Below are 20,340 nucleotides of genomic sequence, written 5' to 3' on the forward strand. Positions count from 1 at the left end.
GACCCCTTTTCCACCATCACAGGCTGCCTTGCTAGAAAACCAGAAATAATCCATATCGGTGGCAGCTTCGGAAATAGCAAAAGTGTCAATGGGAGTGGCAGGGAACAAAGCCCTCAGACAGCTTTCCATTCCAGGGCAGCCTTCGGGCTTTGGGACATTCAGGGGCCAGCACCCACCTGCTTGAGGGCCCCCCTGGGGTGTGACGGGAACGGGCATGGGACACTCCAGCTGACCCACCCACCATCCCTTTTTGGAGTCCTCTATTCTGGCCGACAGCCCAGCCCCTTCCGCTCACAGTCAGAAATAGCTGTGACAAAAGTCCCTCCCATCCCAGAAAGTGGCTTTTTAAAAAAATGTTTAAAACAGACACACAAAAAGGTGGAAGGAACATAACAAAGCCCCGACTGCGGGCAAATGATGCGGGCATCGCGTCGAGGCGGGGAGGCCAGATGGAAGGTCTGCCCAGCTCAGCACTGACGGCCAGTCCCCTCTGAGCCTTGGTTTCCCCACCTTTAAAATGAAAGTACTCAGTGAAATCAGCAATTTCTTTCTTTTTAAAACAGCAGAACGCTTTTTCAAATGAAATCTTTTTCAGACTGCCAATCCGGAAGTCAGAGAGGTATGGAGCTACGGTGGGCGACGTGGGTCAAATCCCAGGTGCTCAGCCTCCCACTGTCCCCCAGGTCTCCCAAGGCGCCCTGCTACGGACTCCAGGGCTCTAAAAAGCCCACCTGAAAGCCACCACGCTGAATGATGACAGTGGTCTCTCCAGGCTCCCAAACCCCCCTCCAATCACCCCAGGCACCAGGGAAAAAGAAACCTAGCCTCCAAGCTGACTTCAAGGTTGGGGGGCACATATACTCAGCCACTTGTACAGGAAGAAACAAGGCCAGCCAGCTGCAAATCACACTGGGCCTGAGGGGGCAAGGATGGCTGGAGGGGCTTCTGGACAGGGGCACCAGACCCCCAAAAGAGTCGCCCTGCCTGAAAGGCAGCTAGGCCAGCACTACCAGCGCCAGGCAACTTCCTCTACCAGTCCATGGCAACTTTGCCGCTGCTGCAGGGCTGAAGGGACCTTTTTCTTGACAACCTCAAAGCCTTCCTGCTTCCTTCCTTTGGAGCCAATGAAGAGAGGGGGCACAGTTGAACCAGTTCAGCCTGGGGATGGGATGGGCAACACTGCCTATCCCTGGAGCCAGGACCCTAGTCATCTGGGGCAGAGACAGGAGAGGGAAGGGGAGGCCCGGAAGAGAGAACGGCTTCAGTGAACACACTGTGGTCTCCAGAGGCAGAAAGATCAGCCACAATATGGGACCCTTGGAATCACTGACCTAATGCAGAGAGCGAGCTGAGAGAGATCACCTACAGGAACTCCCGCGTGCAAAGGTGAAGGATCTGAGGCCCAGAGTGGGCAGCAATTGGCCTCAGAGGTCACACGAATATTGGCCAGAGGTCACACAGCACCTAGTGGCAGAGCTGGACCTAAAGTCAAGGTCTCCCTTCACTGTTGAGTTCAGATAAATTCAGTGGGAATCTCCAGGGAAAAGCCCCCAGCTTGCAAAGTCAGAACAGGATATTTTGGTGGCTCTGGGTGGTGACAGAGTAGAGATGTTTGTTTTGGTTTCCAAATCAATGCTTGACAACCTTGTCTTTGTTGCGGCTTCAGCGACCACATTTCCCACATGGTAAAGAACTGGTTGGGCCAAGGAGAAACCAAAGCAGTGGTGACCAGGGCCAGGGCCCAGACACCCCAGGTCAGGAGCTCTGGGTTTGGGTTGGTGTTTCCAAAGCACAGTTCGTGGACCTCTGATGGCACATGAGATGATGATAGGAGGTCTACAGTTGACGTTTGAAGTTTAAAATATATTGAATATCTGGGTGGATTCATAAACAAAATATGGTCTATACATACAGTGGAATATTTTCAGCTATAAAAAGGAACATCCTACCAATACATGCTACAACATGAATGAACTTCAAAAAAACATGATCTAAGTGAAAAAAGCCAAACACAAAAGACTACAGAGTGTCTGATTCTCTTTCTGTGAAATGTCCGGAGAGCAGGTCAGTGATTACCTGGGCTGGGTGGGAATGGGAATTTTCTGTAAATGGACACGAAGGATCTTTTTGGGGGTGATGCAATGCTCTAAAACGGGATTGTGGTAATGACTGTATGATTCAGGAAATTTACTAATCTTTCACTTGTACACTTAAAATGGGTGGGTTTCGTGATATGCAACTTGTACCTCAATGAAGTTGTTAAAACATTTTATGTAAGTAAGAGCACAGGTGGTAGTGTGTGGATGTGGCCACAAATCATGGGAGTGGAACTCAACAAGCCTCCAGCTTAAAGAACGTTGAGTCTGGCATCCCAAGTTGCCCTTTAGGGAAGCAAATGGGGGTCTCGGGAGCTGCAGGTTCCTCCAGGTGAACCAAGGGAAATGCTGGAACCTTTCCTTTCTAGGTTAGGTTCCTTCTGGACATCACTGCTTGGAGTTCTGGGATAGACATCCTGGAATGATTTAAAGCGCCTCGTGGAGACACAGCAGTCCAGGCAAACACCTTGGTCTCATCCTTCAAACAGTGACTTCTCTTATGGTCAGGGGATCAGAAGCAATCTGGGAGCTCAAACTCAGATTTGCCTATTGTCAAGGCTGGGAAGACCCTTTGAGATCACCTAGCCCAGTGGTTTTTCAACTTTTTTAAAAAAACGGTTATCAAATGTCTGCCCTCTTCCCCAAAGAAAATTGTTAGGAGATACCCAACACATACTACTAACAAGTTAGCGTGTTAGCGGAACCCAATGAGTTAGTATTAAGAACTTAAAAGTAAGTGAGCACATTTTTGTCACTATATTAACATCTAAACGTACATTTCAATGATAATTTTTATTAGATATTAAAGGAGCCCCTAAAGCATCTCTAAGAAAGGCTGGGGTTTCAAGGAGCACAATTCTAGCCCACGCACCTCACTTCACAAGCAGGGAAACTGAGGCCCCAGGAAAGGAGTATACCTGCTTTGGAAAAATATAACATGAGTCTTGAGACAACTTCAGAAAAAAATGGAAGAAGAGGTGTGCAGGCATCCCAGAAGGGCGGGAAGAGAGACTCCCGCACTCCACCTGTCTCAGCAGCGCTGTCTCATTCCAGGCCAGCGCCAGGAGCTGACATCACACCCCACGCCCTGGGTGCAACTTGAATAGATCATTGCTCAATGCCAACCCATCTCCCTCCAAGACTGGGCACGGTTCTTCCATCACCTTAGTAGCCAGGTCCAAAAAGCACACACGCAATAAAACAAACATAACACGAGCCTAAGGCATGACGACACGATCAACAGTGGCAGACAGGAGGGCCCGGCCCATCCCTCCCCAGTTTCACCATCGAGAGCAACCGCCTGTTTCTCTAGCCTGCCCCAATGACATTGATCATGAGGGGCCGAGAGGTGGCCTCCCTGTGGCAAGACACCAGGCGGGCCATTCTCAAGTCCTCCAGAGAGAGAAGTAACCCAGGAGAGAAGCCCATCTCCCAGTGGCGTGTAAGACCTACCGCCAGGAAGCAAGGCCCTGCATGAGAGAGCTTGAGGACCCTCAGCATGTCTACTCCCTGCTAGCTTGACAAAGTGCCTATCATCTTAAATAACATCAGCTTGATTACTTTATACCTCTCAAAGAGCATCATGATCCTGCTCTCCCCTCCAGCAACTGTGGGCAGATTTTATTATTCCCATTTCTCTGATGAGCAAACAGGCTTTCAAGTGGTTTGATAATCTCACCAGCGGGTATAAGGCTGGCATTTGAATCCCACCCAGTTGCTAGCCTGCCCAATGGGAGAATAAGGTAGGGGCCCCAGGAGACCTATGCCCAGGTCCCTGGGCAGACCTTTAGAGATGGAAGGAAGGGTCCTTCTCAGTACATCCTCCAAGCCCTGGAGTTCAGAGCAACAGCTCCGAGTGGAAGGCTGCCCTGCCTGGAACAGTGGCTGCCAGGGCCAGAGGGCCCCTCCCCTAGCCAGGCATGAGATGCCACAGACAGACCCCTCTCCTTTTATTGGAAGAGGAGGAGGAGGATAGGAGACCCCTCTCTTCCTATCAGAAAGCCAAGCAGACAGTATTGTCAGCCAGGCTGCAGGCAAGAAGCAGTGACAGTTCCCCAGCTGGGGAATCTGGTCTGGGCAGGAATGCAGTGGCCGGTCCTGCAGAGAGTCTGGACCCCAGTTCTAGCCAGAGATGGTGGTCTCAGTCCATTCAGTGTCTAGTCTCCAGCCCAACGTTATCTTCTCCTGGGGGCTTTTAAAGCTGAGTTTGTTAGGGCTCAATAAACCATGAGACTCAGGGAGTGGGGCGAAGAGGGATGAAAGGAGGTATTTTATAAAAGCTTGTGAGCAGTCTGCTGTAGTTGTGGTTATCCAATCCAGCAAGCTGGGCCTGACAGAGCTGGAGCAATACGGCAGACACTGGCCCCAGGGGGTAGGGGCAGATCCATCCATTTTCAAACACATGATCTCATTTAATTCAAGAAATAAAAAGGCAGTGGGTTGGTTAGAGTTTTTCTTTTCATCTGTTGAGGGAGGGGGGCCTACTTCCTACTTCGTTGGGAAAAATACTTATGCTAGGAGACAGACTAGCCAGCAGTGGTTAAAATCTCTGGCTGAAATCCTGGTTTCACCACTTACTAGCCAAGCCACCTTAAGCAAGTCACTTTGCATTTCTGCACCTCGGTTTCCTCATCTGCAAGATGAGGATACGACTGCCTTACCCGCTGTATTGTGCTGAGAATTAAATGCGACCACATTAAAACACAGATAGTTATTATGTCACCTCGAAAATAATGTGCCTGACCAGTGACAGCAAGGAGGTGGCCCCCACGGTGGCCAGCGCCCACCCCCATCCTGGGATCTAGATAACTGGGCCTTCTTGGCGTGCGTACAGCGCTCTGCAAACACTCACCTGCCAGGACCAGCTGCACCCCACCCCCGGCCCCTCCCGCTCAAGCATTCCTTGGCAGCCTGGACCTGGGCGCCCCCTCCCAGGGCGGCGGGGGAGGGGCGGCCACTCACCTGCGCTTGTACTCGTCGCGCTCGCGCTTCACCTTGGCCAGCACGTTGTAGAGCGCACGGATCTCCGGCGTGATGGTGTCGATCTGCACGCCCACGCCGTCGGGGTGCACCCACGACACGCCGGGGCCCTGCACGGTCTCCACGCCGCCGCCGCCAGTGCGCCGCACCTGCGTGTAGCTCCAGATGGTCCCAGGGAGGCGACCGTAGTGCTGCGGGTGCGAGCCGCCGCCGGGGGGCAGGCCGCCCAGGGTCACGGCATTGGCGTTGGCGCCCGCCGCCGCGCCGCTGCCGAGGCCGTGCCCGCCGCCGGGCGCCGGGGGCCGCAGCAGCTCGGGCCCGGTCTGCACGGCCTGCTCGCGGGAGAAGGTCTTGTAGCGCAGCCGCCGCTCGCGCTCGCTCTGCTGCTGCTCCAGCTGCTTCTCCAGCAGCCGGTTGCGCCGCTCCAGTTCGTGCACCTTGGCCAGGAAGCAGCGGAAGCGCACGTTGAGACCCTTCAGGAGGTGGATGTTGGAGCCCAGGTCGTCCCGCAGCGCCGCCGTCACCGGCGACGGACCCGGCCCGGCCCCGCCGCCGCCGCCGCCGCCCCCGCCGGGGCAGCCCCCGCCGCCGCCTCCCGGCGGGCAGCCGAAGGCCAAGGCCATCTCCCCGAACAGCAGCGAGTTCACCATGCGCCGGCTGCGCGGCTCAAGGCCCCGGGCCCGCGGCTCCAGATGCGGATCCAGCTCCGGGCAGGGCTCCCGGCGAGGCCGGGCCAGGGTGGGCGCGGGCTCCAGCGCTGCCGGCCGGGCGGTTCCAGATGCGCGCCAGATGCGGCCTCCGCAGCGATGGCAGGACGGATGGCCCCGGAGGCGGGCGCCGGGGCGAGCGAGGGCACTCGGCCGCTCCTCGGGACGCGATGGAGGCCGCGGTGTCTGCGCGGGGCCAGAAGGGTCGCGGGTCGCACCACCCGGGCTGTCAGAGACGCTGTGGAGGCGCCGCGGCAGCCGCACGCAGAGGACTCTCGGCCGGCACTACCCTCTCTGCGGCGGGCCCCGCCCACTGCAGACACTGGCCCCGCCCCCGCCACTGCCCCGCCCACCCCTCCTCCCTCTGCGGCGTTCCCGAAGCCCGAGGCTCCGCCCCACGAGGCCCGCAGCGCCAGACCCCGCCCACGAACCCTTGGCTCCGCCCACCCTGGGTTCTCCCGCTTTCTCCGCAGCGTAGACTCCGCCCAGCTCCTCGGCGGGGCCACGCCCTCTCCTGAGTCTGATCCTGCCTCTCGGCCCGGCGCCGATTCTCTGCCGGGGGACCCGGACCGCAGAGCTGCACCAGGGACTGGGTTAGCTGGAACCGCCGCAGAGCCAGCCGGGCCTCTTAAAGGGCCGGCAGCCTCGGCAACGCTCGTTTTCCCCTTTTTAGGGCGCTCCTCTCCCACGTCGTCTGCCGAGAGGGCTCAGTTTTTCTGTCCTCCTCGCCCCCAATGCCCCTGGCCCCAAATTTCCCCCGATACTCCGCGAGGGGACCAGAGTATCCGAAGGTGCACCGATACCCCACCCCCACTCCAGCCTGAGTCGGCCCAGATCGACCTTCCCGGGATAAGGCGGCGCCCAGGCCGGCACGTCCCCCACGCTGCGGACCCAGTGGTGGGCTCCTCGGACGCTAGCTGCGGGCCTCGTCCTCCCGAGATCCGCCCGGGCACTGCCAAGGCCTCTGGTTGTCCCCTCGCCCCCGCCCCGCCCACTGAGGCGCCGAGCAGCGTGGGGGTAGGGGAGGCTAAGCAAGACCCTCCCGGGATGACACCCACAAGCTTGGCCTGGGCCTCGCCTCCGCTGAGCCGCTGAGCACCTCCCCACCACCCACACCCACACGCTGAGATGAAGCTGACCGGAGAGCTGGGTATTAATTTCGCAGACCTGGGGCTTAGGGGGCAGCCTGGGGCAGACCGAGGCAACCCAAGGACCCATTCATTCATTCATTCATTCATTCAAATGTTTTCACATCTACCACCTTAGAAACCAAGTTCTCCAGTCTCTGGTGTCTCCTGAACCATGTTGCAAACATTAGTATATGTCAGGGGCCATACTTATTCATTATCCCCATTTTACAGAGAAGATCACTAAGACGTTAAGTAGCCACAATGGTCCAAAGTGCATGCTCTAACCGGCCTTCCACAATGCTGGCCTGGTGTCCTTTTCCAACTTTGGTCCTCACCACAAACCTCAGTGGGGAGGTGACCCCCACCTTTGAACACCTGTGGTGTGGCTTGCATTGTATGCACTTAACCAGATATGTGGCATGTTCCAGATTCTTCTGACTGCATTTTTTGAATTGCAGTTTAATTTTTGTTTTGTTATTAACTTTTGTGTTTGTTCTGTCTCTTTGTATGTAAGCTTGAGGACAGGCACCCTGTCTTACATGGACAATGCCTTGGTGTTCTTGGTGACAAAGGAGACACTGGCTTGCCCTGGAGTGATGTGGCTGTGATGTTAGTCTGCTATGTTTTTGATTCAGCCACAAAACAAACCTTCCCCATATTTCCTTACCTCAACCGCAGTTTCTTGCTTCCTGCTAACACAGACTCACCTTAAACACCCAGCTCTGAAACTCACCCTTCTAGAAACCTTTCTCTGCTTAACCCAACCCAGTTGGGACACTGCCCTTTACTCTTCGTTCCCTCATCTCTTGATGATGTTCTTGTTTACCTAACCTAAAGAATCAAAACCCCTTTCCTTGAAGCAGAGGTTCATGGACCCCCAAGAGGACTGAGGACAGGATTCTGGGGGGTCCATGACACGGGGGTAGACAAAAGTTCTAACTTTATCCTCACTAATCTCTAAATGGTTTTTAACATATCCTTTGATTAGGAATGCAGGCAACAAGTAGATGTTCCTGTGATTTTGTCACTAGTAGAAATCACAGATACTTACATAACACATTACCATTACTGTAAACATCTCAAGATAACGTCTAAGCTTCCAGAACTGTGAAGTTAAAGTCATGTTAGACCCACCACTAAATCTTACTTAATATATTAATAAAGGAGAACATGTTACTATATGACTAACGTGTAGTACTCTGACATCTATTTCTCAGTAAAATGATTTTTCTTTTTCTTTTTCTTTTTTTAAAGATGGGGTTTCACCATGTTGGCCAGGCTGGTCTTGAACTCCTGATCTCAGGTGATCCACCCACCTTGGCCTCCCAAAGTGCTAGGATTAAAGGTGTGAGCCACCGCGCCCAGCGTAAAATGATTTTTCATTGTAATCCTAGTGCCTTTTTAAAAATTTACTCTGAGAAGGGTACACAGGCTCCACCCAAAGCCTGAGTGGTCCCATGGAAGAGAAAGGGTTAAGAAGTCACACCTGGGGAATGGCTCCCTGCAACCTTTTCCGGAAAGGATCTGTCCTGCTAACAAAGTTGCCCTGGAATTGGGGCGCAAAGCCCTTCTGGGGAGTGGGGGCACCCCTGCCCTGAGCCCTGTAGATATTCAGACTTTCCATGATCACTGGTGGAGCACCTGCTTTGGCACAGATCCTGCATTAAATGCAGAGGGAAGAGCTAAAAGGGTTCCCAGGGAGCTAACGGAAACAACCAAAAAAGACCATCGCGAGGCATGGGATTGGGTGCAGAGTGGGGAAAGGAGATGACCAAGCAGAGACCAGAAGATCTGAAGGAACTGGGGGAAGTGGTAGCTGGACCTGAGAGAGTTTTCAGCAGAGCCCTAGAAACATGATATGTACAAACAAAATGGCTAGAAAATCGTTCCGTGGCCACATAGGAGTAAAGGCGAGATGATGTGTGTCTTGCTCTTTGTGGGTGAAATAAGAGGCAAGATTAACCTAACAGTCCTCCAGCTAGGGTGATCAACCATCCCAATTTATCTGGGACTGAGGAGGTTTCTCTTGATGCTAGAACCTGGAAAGTAAATCAGAACGAGCAAATCAGAACGAGTTGGTCACCCTACTTCCAGCCCATGTCAATCTGGAGGCTTCTGAGGCCAGAAGTCCTGTGGCTCAGGATGTAGCCAGCCCAATACTCTCATTTTAGGGACCAGAAAACTGAGGACCACAGAGAGGTAAGGACTAACCCAGGTCACCTGAATAATTGGTAGCAAAGCCTGGTCTAGAATTCTGGTCCCATTCCCTTTCCAATGGTAGGTGCTCCCTGGCCCAGACAATGAATTCAGTGGTCTCCCCTTAGCCCTGGACACTCACAGGCTGGCTCCCCATTCAAGATCCAAAGGGGGATAAAGGTGGGTCCTCAAGGCAGGGGGAGGGTTCCAGCAGACAAAGGAACATCCCTGAGGGACATGCCAGCCTCCTCTCACTAAGCAAGGATAATTCAGTTTTTGGTTTTTGGCAGGGTACCTTTCCCTGGCCCTCAAGGTCACAGTGGTGTGTCTAACCTGCCCAGACTCTTTTTGGAGGCAAGAGGGGAGAATGGAAAAAGGTGGGCTTTTGAGACAAGAGATTGGCTAAGGTTTGTATCTGTGCTCTAGCGAGTCACTTTACCTCTCTGAGGCTCTATTTCCTCATCCGGAAAATGGGTATAACTGCTGTCAATGAACAGTTGCTGATTGAATAAATAAAAGAATTAAGGAATGAATGAGCAAAGGACTTTTACCCTTCCTGCCCCACTCCCCAGCCATTTCACCTGCTAAAGACCCCCCATCCTTCAGGTCCCAGCCTCAAGCACAGAACCTTCTCTTCTCGGAACCTTCTCAAGTACCTGCTGGGTCTATGTGAAGAGTGCTTCTTCTGGGCTCTGCCAGCACCGCCCACCCTGCAGCAGCCCCAAGTAAACTCTCTTGTCATTGCTGGCCTTCTCATCTGCATCTTCACCCCTCCTAGCCCAGCCTTCTAACACTTGCTAGCCCATCTTCTCCATTAAGGCAGAAACACTTGATAAGATTCACCCCCGGAACCCTTATCCTGTCACGGTACTTGGCACATAATAGGTGCTCAACAAATATGGGCTCAGGTGAACAAATGAATGAGCTGTTAGTTACCGGAGAAATTCCTGTAAAGTGGATCATGGCTGCTTAGTAAATGTTATATTTGTAGAATTTAATTGCATGTCTTTATTTTACAACTTTATTGAGGACTATTTTACACATTATATACTTCACCCATGTCAGTGGTTTTTAGTAAATTTATAAAGTTGTGCAAACAACACTATAAATCAGTTTTAGAATATTCCATCATCCCCACTCCTACCCCCTGCCCCAGACAACTGCTAATTTAGGATCTGTCTCTACAGATTAGCCTTTTCTACATATATCGGATAAATGACATTCTACTTGTGCCAGGCCTCGTTCGTTGAGCACAAGGTCTTTGAGGTTCTTCCATGTGATAGCATGTATCAGTAGTTCGTTCCTCTTTATTAATGACCTCTTTTTAAATTTCAATAGTTTTAATTTTTCCTTTTCTCTACTCAGTTCTTCATCTAAAAAGAGGACTATAGGAATATGTGATGTAGGACCAGGTGTGGTGGTTCACATCTGTTATTTCAACACTTTGGGAGGCAAAGGCGAGTGGATCACTTGAGACCAGGAGTTTGAGACCAGCCTGGCCAAGGGCTTAAAACCATCTCTACTAAAAATGCAAAAAAAAAAAAAAAAAAAAAAGTAGCCAGTCATGGTGGCATGTGCCTGTAGTTCCAGCTACTCAGGAGGCTGGGGCATGAGAATCACTTGAATCCTGGAGGCAGAGGTTGCAGTGAGTCAAAATCGCGCTCCAGCCCAGGATATATATATATATCTGACCTAGTGCAGTGGCTCATGCCTGTAATCAATCCCAGGACTTTGGGAGGCCGAAGTGGGAAGATCACTTGAGCCCAGGAGTTCGAGTCCAGCCTGGGCAACATAGTGAGACCCCGTCTCCACAAAAAAAAACTTAAAAAAAATTAGCTGAGTATGGTGGCACATGCCTGTGATCCTAGCTACTTGGGAGGCTGAGGTGGGAGGATCACGTGAGTCTGGGAGGTAGAGTCTACAATGAGCTATGATCTCACCACTGCACTCTAGCCCGTGACAGAGTGAGACTATCTTAAAAAAAAAAAAAAGGTGGTTGTAAGGTTTAAGTGAGTTCATACATGGAAGTCAGTACGTTCAATAAATGCTCAACAATGCTCAGTCAATGTTAACTATTATCATTGTCATTTTTTAACTTTTTTGCTTAAGCAAATGTGGAAAGCCCATAAAACACATAAAGAAGCAGGAAAAAACAAACATCTCCCACAGTCTCACACCCAGTGGCCCTCTGGCGCCAAAGTTCAGTCCTGCTGCCAGGGAGAATAAATCGCTTCCCACTCCTGGCATCCCCCACCCCCACCCCCAGGCTGCAGTTTCCAGAACATTCCCGTCAAGTCTCTTCATGGTGGAATTAAAGAGAACAGTAAAACAAGATGGCACAGAGAGGATAGGGAGTGGCTGTGAGTCCACATGATGCTGCAGGTAAGAATTCAGCTGCACAGGCGAATTCCTGAGATGTTCCATCTCTCCTCTCAAAACGCAATAATGACAACAGCTAAGAACTAAAACAACAAAAAAAAAAGGTTGGCAAAAGGGTGACTCTTGTTGGTTTTGGCAGTGGCAGCTCATTGCCGGGCCTCGGCCTTCACAGGCACCTCCAGGCTTATGAGCAGCTTAAGCTGCATGTTGGCCCAACAATTTTATTCTGGTTGGGTTTGCCTTCCTCTCAAAGGACGTGGATTTTGCCAAAGTCAGGGCACTGGAGTGTCCCCTTGGCTGCCCTGACAGCACTGATCTTGGTCCGCAGCCCTGAGGGAGCCCTGGTTGCCTTTGGCACCTTCTCCAGGCCTCCCTGTGGAGGCAGCTCAGGCGCCCCATCTGTTCTTGTCCTGTGGTAGTGTAGTTAGGTGCAGGGGACGAGGGCCAGGCTCCATCATTTATTGACAGAGTGACTTTGAGCAAGTCACTCAGATGCTCTGTGCCTCAGTTTCCCCTCTGTAAAATGGAAAGGTAGACGTCCATAGGTCTGCTGGGAGGATCAAAGAAGTCCACAGGTGTGAGACACTTGGAGCAGTGCCCGGCATGTATTAGGCGCCAGCTATGGTAAGCCAACGCTCCTTGAATCCCAGGTGTGTGCCAGGCACTGTCTGAGGTCTTGGTTTGAGCTCCATGTGACAGTCAGTGGCGGGCTTTGCAGAGGCGTTATCGGGGCCACACTCAATCACTCTAGGAGCAGCCATGGGGTTGGCATGGGGCCCTTGCCTTCAGGCCTTATTCCCCCCATTCCCACATGACGGGCATCGGTTGAACACCTCCTGCATCCCGAGTCTCTCACTAAAACTCTCTATATAGGTTAAGACCTTCTTACTGATGGGGAAACTGAGGTTCACAGGGGGAAAGGGCTTCTCCAAGGACACACAATTCATGGTGTAGCTGAGCTTTGAATCCAGCTTTGAATTCCAAGGCCAGCCCCTTTCCTGCTCTGACTGTAGCTCCTCCTGCAACAATTCAAAGGTAGAACATTAAACACGGACTGGAGGAGTGCGCTCTTGAAATGACTTCTGTCAACCTAGTTCACAGTGCTGGTGGAAATCTCCAAATGAGTGGAAGAAGGCATAAAGAAGAGAGAGACAGGAGCACCATTGATGATCCCAGAACCAGGCAGAGAAGCACTGGTGCCCCTGGGCCTTTGCACTTGCTGGCTTCTCCTCCAAGACATCATCCTCCTCCTCCTCACTGGCTGCCCTTACTTATCGCCAGATCTTAGCTTTGGGAGCCTTTCTTTTTCTTTTGTTGTCTTGTTTTGACTTTGCATAGAGGTGTTTATATAGGTAAAGTGCACAAATATTAATGGTAGAGCTCTCTGAATTTCTGCATATGCACCCCCAATGCACTCACCAGGTCATTTCCCACACACGAGAAGGCCCCCTTGTGCTCCCTCTCAGCTGACACCTCCCAAAGGTAATCAGGTGCTGACTTTTCTTTCCCTAGATTCCTTTCTAGACTGTTCTAGAACTTCATTAAATGGAATCATATGGTCTAGTTTGGGCTTCTGTTGCTCAACCCTATGTATATGAGATTCATCTATTTAGTTGTGTGTTGTGTTTTACATAGCGTTAGATGGTGTGAGCATCACCATTTATTTATCCATTCTACTGCAGATTTGGGTTGTTTCTTAGTTTGGGACTACTGGAGTCAAGCTGGAACCTTCTCACATACGTCTTTTGGTGAACACAGTCCTTGTTCCTCCTGGCACTTGCCCCAGGGGCAGGATTGCTGCGTCACAGGGGACATGCATGTTTAACATTAACAAATACTGCCAAACAGATTTCCAAGTCAGCCATACAATTTTACCTGCCCATCAGCGATGCACGAGGGTTCTGATTGCTCCACCTCCCAGCTAACATTTAATAAGTCAGTCCCTTTGATGTTAGACTTTCGGTGAGGGTGAGAGCAGCACTTCCTCCTAGAAGCCACCCCATGCCCCTTAAGCCAGGTAGGGGCTTCCTATTCTTCTCCATTGGAAGCATTCATGTCTCTATAGCATTTCCACCAGTTCACCGTCTTCCTCATCCCAGGAAGGGAGGGCTCCTTGAGTCAGGGAAGGACACTATCTACCCCACTCACAGCTCCTTCAGGAGGGAGAAGCCAGACCCTGTCGCCCCAGCCCCAAGCACCCTCCTTCCGACTCTTCTCACTACAGCCAGAAATCTTGCCCTGAGGACGCAGTACCCCTGTCTTTGATGTGCCCTAATTAGTTAATTTTTTTTTTCTGAGTCAGAGTCTCACTTGCTCTGCTCCCAGGCTGGAGTGCAGTGGCAAAATCTTGGCTCACTGCAACCTCTGCCTCAACAATGCTCATGCCTCAGCCTCCTGAGTTGCTAGAACTACAGATGTACATCACCAAACCCAGCTAAATTTTGTATTTTTAGTAGAGATGGGATTTTGCCATGTTGGCCAGGTTGGCCTCGAACTCCTGACCTCAAGTGATCTGCCCACCTTGGCCTCCCAAGGTGGGACTACAGGCATGATCCACAGTGCCCAGCCCCTAATTAATTTAAAGCTCAATGCTTAACAAGACAGCTTCTTCCAGAGGCCTCTCCCAGCCTCAGTTTCCCCATCTATGAAATAGGAAGGGCATCTCTGCCTCTTAGGGTTTTGGTGAGGGCTAACTGAAATGTTGTCCAAGTCCCTGGAAGGATGCCTGGCAGAGGGTGAGTGCTGCATCAGGGCAGCTCTCTGAGGCCACTCGAGAGCCTGCAGCTCTCTCTCAGCAGAGATGGCCTCTCCCACCTCATTCTTAGCATCATGGGAAAACACCTTAAAGTCCCCAACCGTATGAATTGATGCCTAAAGAGATGGCTCCCTGACCTCAGGGACCAATACCCCTGAGCACCTTCTCATTGCTCCACACACAATCCCTCATTCATCCTCTCCTCCCCCTGCTCAGATCAGTTCTAACAGCAGTGGTTTATGGGCACCTAGACATCAGATCAAGTGCCAGGCATCAGCTCGAGGCTTCACATGCGTCATTTCATTCCATCCTAACCTCATCAATTTCAGGAAGTGCCATCATTCCCATCTCACACATGTAGACACTGAGGCTTGGAGAAGAGAAGCTCGCTGGCCAAGGGAAGATTCCAGAGCCTGGACATCATAGGTCCAAAATCTTAAGCCAGGTCCTGCCTAGAGACTGCAATGTCCACACCAGCCTCAGGGCAAGGGATGACTCCACAGCCAAGTGCAAGACCAGGATACCCTGGGAGTTCCAGAAACCCCAGGGCAAGGGAGGATAGGGGCATCCTTGACCAGGGGGCCCCTCCTGTCTTCTCCACCGGCTTCACTTGCTGAAGGCGAGCCCGGTAAATCCCACTTACCTCATTTCTGGTTTCCAAATGACTCTCACGTGTCAGGGAAAACCCTCCCAGGGAAGCAGGGCAGGTCCTCTGAAGCTTCATCATCTTATTCCTGCTGAAACAGATGTCCCAGCAATGGGGACACCTCCTAGGAGGTGACTGAAAGGAAAGGATGAGTCAAAAGGTCTTCTTCCTGGAGGACTGCCCCATCCAATGCTGTGAAAAGGAGGAATGCGGCTGAGCTCATCCCAGCCCCATGATAGGAATGTCTCCCTCGTGGTCCTTAACACAACTTCAAAATTACTTGCCAGCCAGAAGTCATTGTGTCAGCCTGGCGACTTCCCTGTGGCTGTTTCGTAACTGCAGAGGCCTCAGCCTGTGGGAGGCTTCCTTGGTCTATGCCTGCCCAGCACTTTCCAGCGCTACGCAGAACAGATGATGGGAATCACCAAGTGCCATCAACAGGAGATTGACTAGATAAGTCAGAGCACATCATCCCTTATAATACTCAGGGCCATCCAGTAGGATAAAACACATCTATATTTATTGGTGTAGAAAGAGTTCCTCCACTTACTGTTAAAAGTAAGAAGACATGCTGTAAAACACAGAATGACCATTTTTTAAACAGTGTGTCTGTTTTATGTCTACAAGTTGTCTAAATTTACATACATGGAAAAAAATCTGTAAGGACATCCCAGAAGGTCAGCAGATTCTTTTTAACTTTTTGAAATGCCCTATGTGTTTTTTGAACTAATGAAAATGGCAATACTTAGAAGGCTCTGTGACAGACACCATGGTAGGCACCTCACCAGCTTTATCACAGGCAATCCTCACATCAAGATGACGGCGGGAGGTGAAATTCTTTCCCTGTTTTACAATGAGCACTTATTACTTTTATTAGGAGAAACAAATGGAAAAGCTATTTTCACTTTTTATTTTTTTGAAATGGAGTCTCGCGCTGTTGCCCGGGCTGGAGTTCGGCAGTGTGATCTCGGCTGACTGCAACCTCCACCACCCAGGTTCAAATGATTCTCCTTGCCTCAGCCTCCCAAGTAGCTGAGATTACAGGCACCCGCCACCACACCTGGCTAATTTTTTTGTATTTTTAGTAGAGATGGGGTTTCACCATGTTGGCCAGGCTGGTCTCGAACTCCCTACCTTGTGATCTGCCCGGTCGCTATTTTCACTTTTAAAAGAAAACACATTGATTGGATATGACAACATAAAAGGTAGTAGGCAAAGTGGCAAATCTAAAGATGTTTGGGAGTGACCCTTGACTTCAAGAAGTTTCCAGCCCCAGGTGTCTAAACAGCAAGAATACGTGTTCACATTTGGTAAGTAGACCAAGGGAGGAACTGGAGATGTGTTATGAGAACAAAGAATAAGACATGGCTTTAGGGGCAATGAAAAAAATATTTATTAAGCAGCTACTATGTGCCTACTGCTCTGAGCACCTTATCTCACTTTGGGCTCACAATAGCCTTTGAAGTTAGTATAATTTCCACCCTTGTACCTTTGAGGAAGTGCAAGCTTCCGGATTTTTCCAGAGCTATGAAACTAGTAGTAGCAGAGATGGGATTCAAAATTCTGTCTCCAAAGGTGACGCTGTCTCTCCTGCCCTCACCAGTCTCAAAATCCCTGGGGATTTACTGAGGATAAAGCAGCTTTCCGGGCCAACCTTGCTTCATAGGTCATGTTTCAACAGCAGGAGAGGAAAAAGAAGGCAATTTGCTTTCCAAGCTTCAGTGTTCCCACCTTTAAATTGGGGGTACTAATACTGCTTCATAGGGTTGATGTGAGGATTAAAGGAGAAATCCAAGGTATTATAGGGTGGATGCAGTAGAGATAATCCTGAACTTAAAGTATCTTGATAATATGCCTGGCTCACAGGGAGTGTTTGGTGACATAGAAGCTGTATGGGTTCTGGAATCAGGCTGCATGGGTTCTGGGAACCTGGGGAGGCTTCCTGGAGGAGGTAGCCTTGAACTGGGTCTTACAGGTTGTAGAGCTAGGACACTACTTAGGGACCCTACACATTATAGCAACTCCTCTGCTTAGGCCGGATGCAGCAAAGAATCATTTGTGGAACTTGTACCCAGTGCTTAAGACACAATCCTAACTGTGACCCTGTGAGGTGACTGTCACTGTGCTCATGTTTTAGATAGGGAAACTGAAGCTCAAAAGACTAAGTAACGTGTCCAGGGTGGTGGTGTGAAGGTTGATACCCAGGCCCATCTGACCACCTAACCTGTACCACTCATACAGTAAAAACCTGGTCCCCAAAGGTTACAGCTGGTCCCACTCCCCACATGACCCTATCCCACTTCACAGCCTGGGCTCAATCCAGCTTTCTGCCTTACTTGCTGTGTTATCCTGGAAAATGTACTCCAATTCTCTGATCCTTGGTTTCCTTATCTGAAAAATAGACAAGTGGACCAAGGGAGTCCTCAAGTAAGAGTCCTTACTTAGAAGAATTTCTGTGAAGATTAACAAGATGCTATGTCTGACACGCTCAGCACGGCCCCTGGAATATTATAAACACCCAAGAGTTGACAGCTACTTTGTTATTTGACCGGGTTTGGCTCTGCGTCTCCACCCAAATCTCATGTCAAATCGTAATCCCCATGTGTTGGAGGAGGGACCTGGTGGGAGGTGATTGGATCGTGGGAGCAGATTTCCCCCTTGCTGTTCTCACTGTTCTTGTGAGTTCTCGTGAGATCTGGTTGTTTAAAAATGGGTAGCACTCCCCGCTTTGCTCTCTTTTACCTTTGCTCTCTTGTACCGTTGAGGAAGTGCAAGCTTCCGGATTTTTCCAGAGCTATGAAACTAGTAGTAGCAGAGATGGGATTCAAAATTCTGTCTCCAAAGGTGACGCTGTCTCTCCTGCCCTCACCAGTCTCAAAATCCCTGGGGATATACTGAGGATAAAGCAGCTTTCCGGGCCAACCTTGCTTCATAGGTCGTGTTTCAACAGCAGGAGAGGAAAAAGAAGGCAATTTGCTTTCCAAGCTTCAGTTTTCCCACCTTTAAATTGGGGGTGCTAATACTGCTTCATAGGGTTGATGTGAGGATTAAAGGAGAAACCCAAGGTATTATAGGGCGGATGCAGTAGAGATAATCCTGAACTTAAAGTACCTTGATAATATGCCTGGCTCACAGGGAGTGCCTCCTACAGCCTGTGGAACTGCGTCGATTTTCTCTCTTTTCTTTATAAATTACCTGGTATCAGGTAGTTCTTTATAGCAGTGTGAGAATGGACTAATACATTATCATTAATATTATTATGACAATGACTTTTAATTATTATTAAGGCAGATAATATCTATTAAGCAGACATCACATTTCAAATGCCTACAGAGGCTTGAGCAGGCAACGCACATCTATGAATAGGGCAGTGGGCAATAATAGGGCGTGGTGGGGTCTGTGGCAAATTGGAGTGTGTGTACCTTTGCTTAACGGTACTCTGTGATATAATTTTAAAAATAAATATTTGATCTTTTTTTCTGGTTTCTAGTTCTCAGCAGAGTTTCTGAGTTTCTCAGAATTTATTGTACTTTGCTTGCTAGTGAGGGGACTCCCAGACAGCTTTAGGATGAGGGCTGAAGACCAAGCCAAGATTAGAGGGGTTGAAACTTTCAGCACCACCACCCATCTCTGGGAAGAGGAGAGGGGCTGGAGATGGAATGCAATCCCCCATGGCCAAGGATTTTAATCAATCATGCCTCTATAAAAACCCCTAAACAATGGGGTTCAGAGAGCTTCTGGGTTGGTAAACACGTGGAAGTGATGGGAGGGAGGTGGGGGGACCTGGAGAGGACGTAGAAGCTCTGTGCCCCTCCCCCAGTACCTTCCATCTGGCAGTTTCAAGTTGTATCCTTTGTAACAAACCAGCAAACATAAATAAAGTGTTTTCCTAAATTCTGTGAGTCATGCAAGTGAAATCCTGAGCCTGAGGAGGGGTCATGAGAACTACTGATTTATAGCCTATCAGTCAGAAGTCTGGGTGACCTCCTGGGACCACTGTCTGAAGTCAAGCAGCTTTGTGGGACTGAGCCCTTAACTTGTGTAGTCCTCACTCATTCCAAGTAGTTAGTGTCGGAATTGAGTTGTGTTATTGGATACCCAGCTGGTATCGGAGAATTGGTGTGGAAAAAAAAAAACCCACACAGTTTGGTGTCAGCCTAAAAATACAGCACATGGTCAAACTAAACATAATAATAATATTTAAAAGTGCAGTCTGGGTACAGTGGCTCGTACTTGTAATCCCAGCACTTCAGGAGGCCAAGGTGGGTTGATTGCTTGAGTCCAGGAATTGATCAACCTGGGCAACATGGCAAGACCCTGTCCCTACAAAAAATTTAAAAATGTGCCAGGCATGGTGGTACACACCTGTAGTTCTAGCTACTCAGGAGGCTGAGACAGGAGGATCTCTTAAGTCCGAGAGGGGCAGGCTGCAGCGAGCTATGATCACGCCACACACTCCAGCCTGGGTGACAGAGCAAGACCCTGTCTCAAAAACAAATAAACAAAAAAAAGTACAGCATACTGTCAAGTGGCTGAAGAAGGCCCGGGGTGAATCCTGAGGGGCTGCCATGCTTGGTTGGTGGTTACCGCAATGTCTGCTAGGTGACAGTTCACTAGCCGTTAATAAAGTATTGTACTTGCTTCTGTCTGAGTTATTACTTTACAATATGTAATAAACCCCAAGAGCTGTTTATAAATGTTTAACTATACAAGTCAAATAAAAAACATCTGAGGACCAGATCTGGCTCCCAGGCAGTACATTTACAACCCCTGAGCTTGGTACTTCCCCTCAGAATGAGAGCACCTGGCCTGCTGCGATCTCCTGGGTACCAGGAGTTAAGGATCTCATGGAGTAAGAGCTGGCAGAATTGGAACAGGACCAGAAGAGCTCCTCTGGTCCATGCACATACGCTACTGTCATTCCCATTTCTCAGATGAGGCCACTGAGGCCCGGAACATCAGAAGGCATCATGTCACTTGGGACCTTAAAATTCCTAACAGCCTGACTCTTTTGTCCTGTGTTCTTTACAAGCCTCATGAAACCCCCCCACCCCCAGCAAGCTGGTGTCTAGAAAAGGCAGGCGGGGTTGCGAGGCTGTCTCAGTCGGCTTTTGTGTTCTTGATTCCCCTTTGTTGCGATTTCAATGATTATTTTAGTGATACTTTGCAAAAATACTCCAAGACCTTCAGGCATAAATGTCTCATCAACTAGGATTCATCAGAATTGTGATTACTACCTTATTAAGAATCATAATTCTTTGCACTGGCCATCAACTTGTCAATAGGCAAGCTCAAAACACTTAGCAGAGGTTGACTCATACCCCAGAGGCTGATCAGAGACAGCAATATTCTCCCCAGATATTCAGCAACCTTGATTAGAACTCAGGGCACCGTGTGGCCACCAGCGGTCTCCAGCAACAGAGCCAGGCTCATCTCTAGGCACTGGATGACA

At 50.2% G+C, this 20,340-nt stretch overlaps 1 protein-coding gene across 1 annotated transcript in view; it reads right to left on the reverse strand.

Moving 5' to 3' along the window:
• The window catches only part of IFFO2 (intermediate filament family orphan 2), a 52,564-nt gene extending 46,495 nt beyond the window's left edge, over positions 1 to 6,069 (reverse strand). Inside the window, exon 1 of the mRNA XM_021668386.2 lies at positions 5,058 to 6,069. Within this exon, the coding sequence (XP_021524061.2) occupies positions 5,058 to 5,725 (668 nt within the window). The 5' untranslated portion in view covers positions 5,726 to 6,069. The remainder of the gene's footprint in view (positions 1 to 5,057) is intronic.
• Between the last annotated feature and the right edge of the window lie 14,271 nt (positions 6,070 to 20,340).

This window comes from Aotus nancymaae, unplaced genomic scaffold (genome assembly GCF_030222135.1).
Source record: "Aotus nancymaae isolate 86718 unplaced genomic scaffold, 86718_ANA_hifiasm-v0.15.2.pri h1tg000053l, whole genome shotgun sequence".
Classification (NCBI taxonomy): Eukaryota; Metazoa; Chordata; class Mammalia; order Primates; family Aotidae; genus Aotus; species Aotus nancymaae.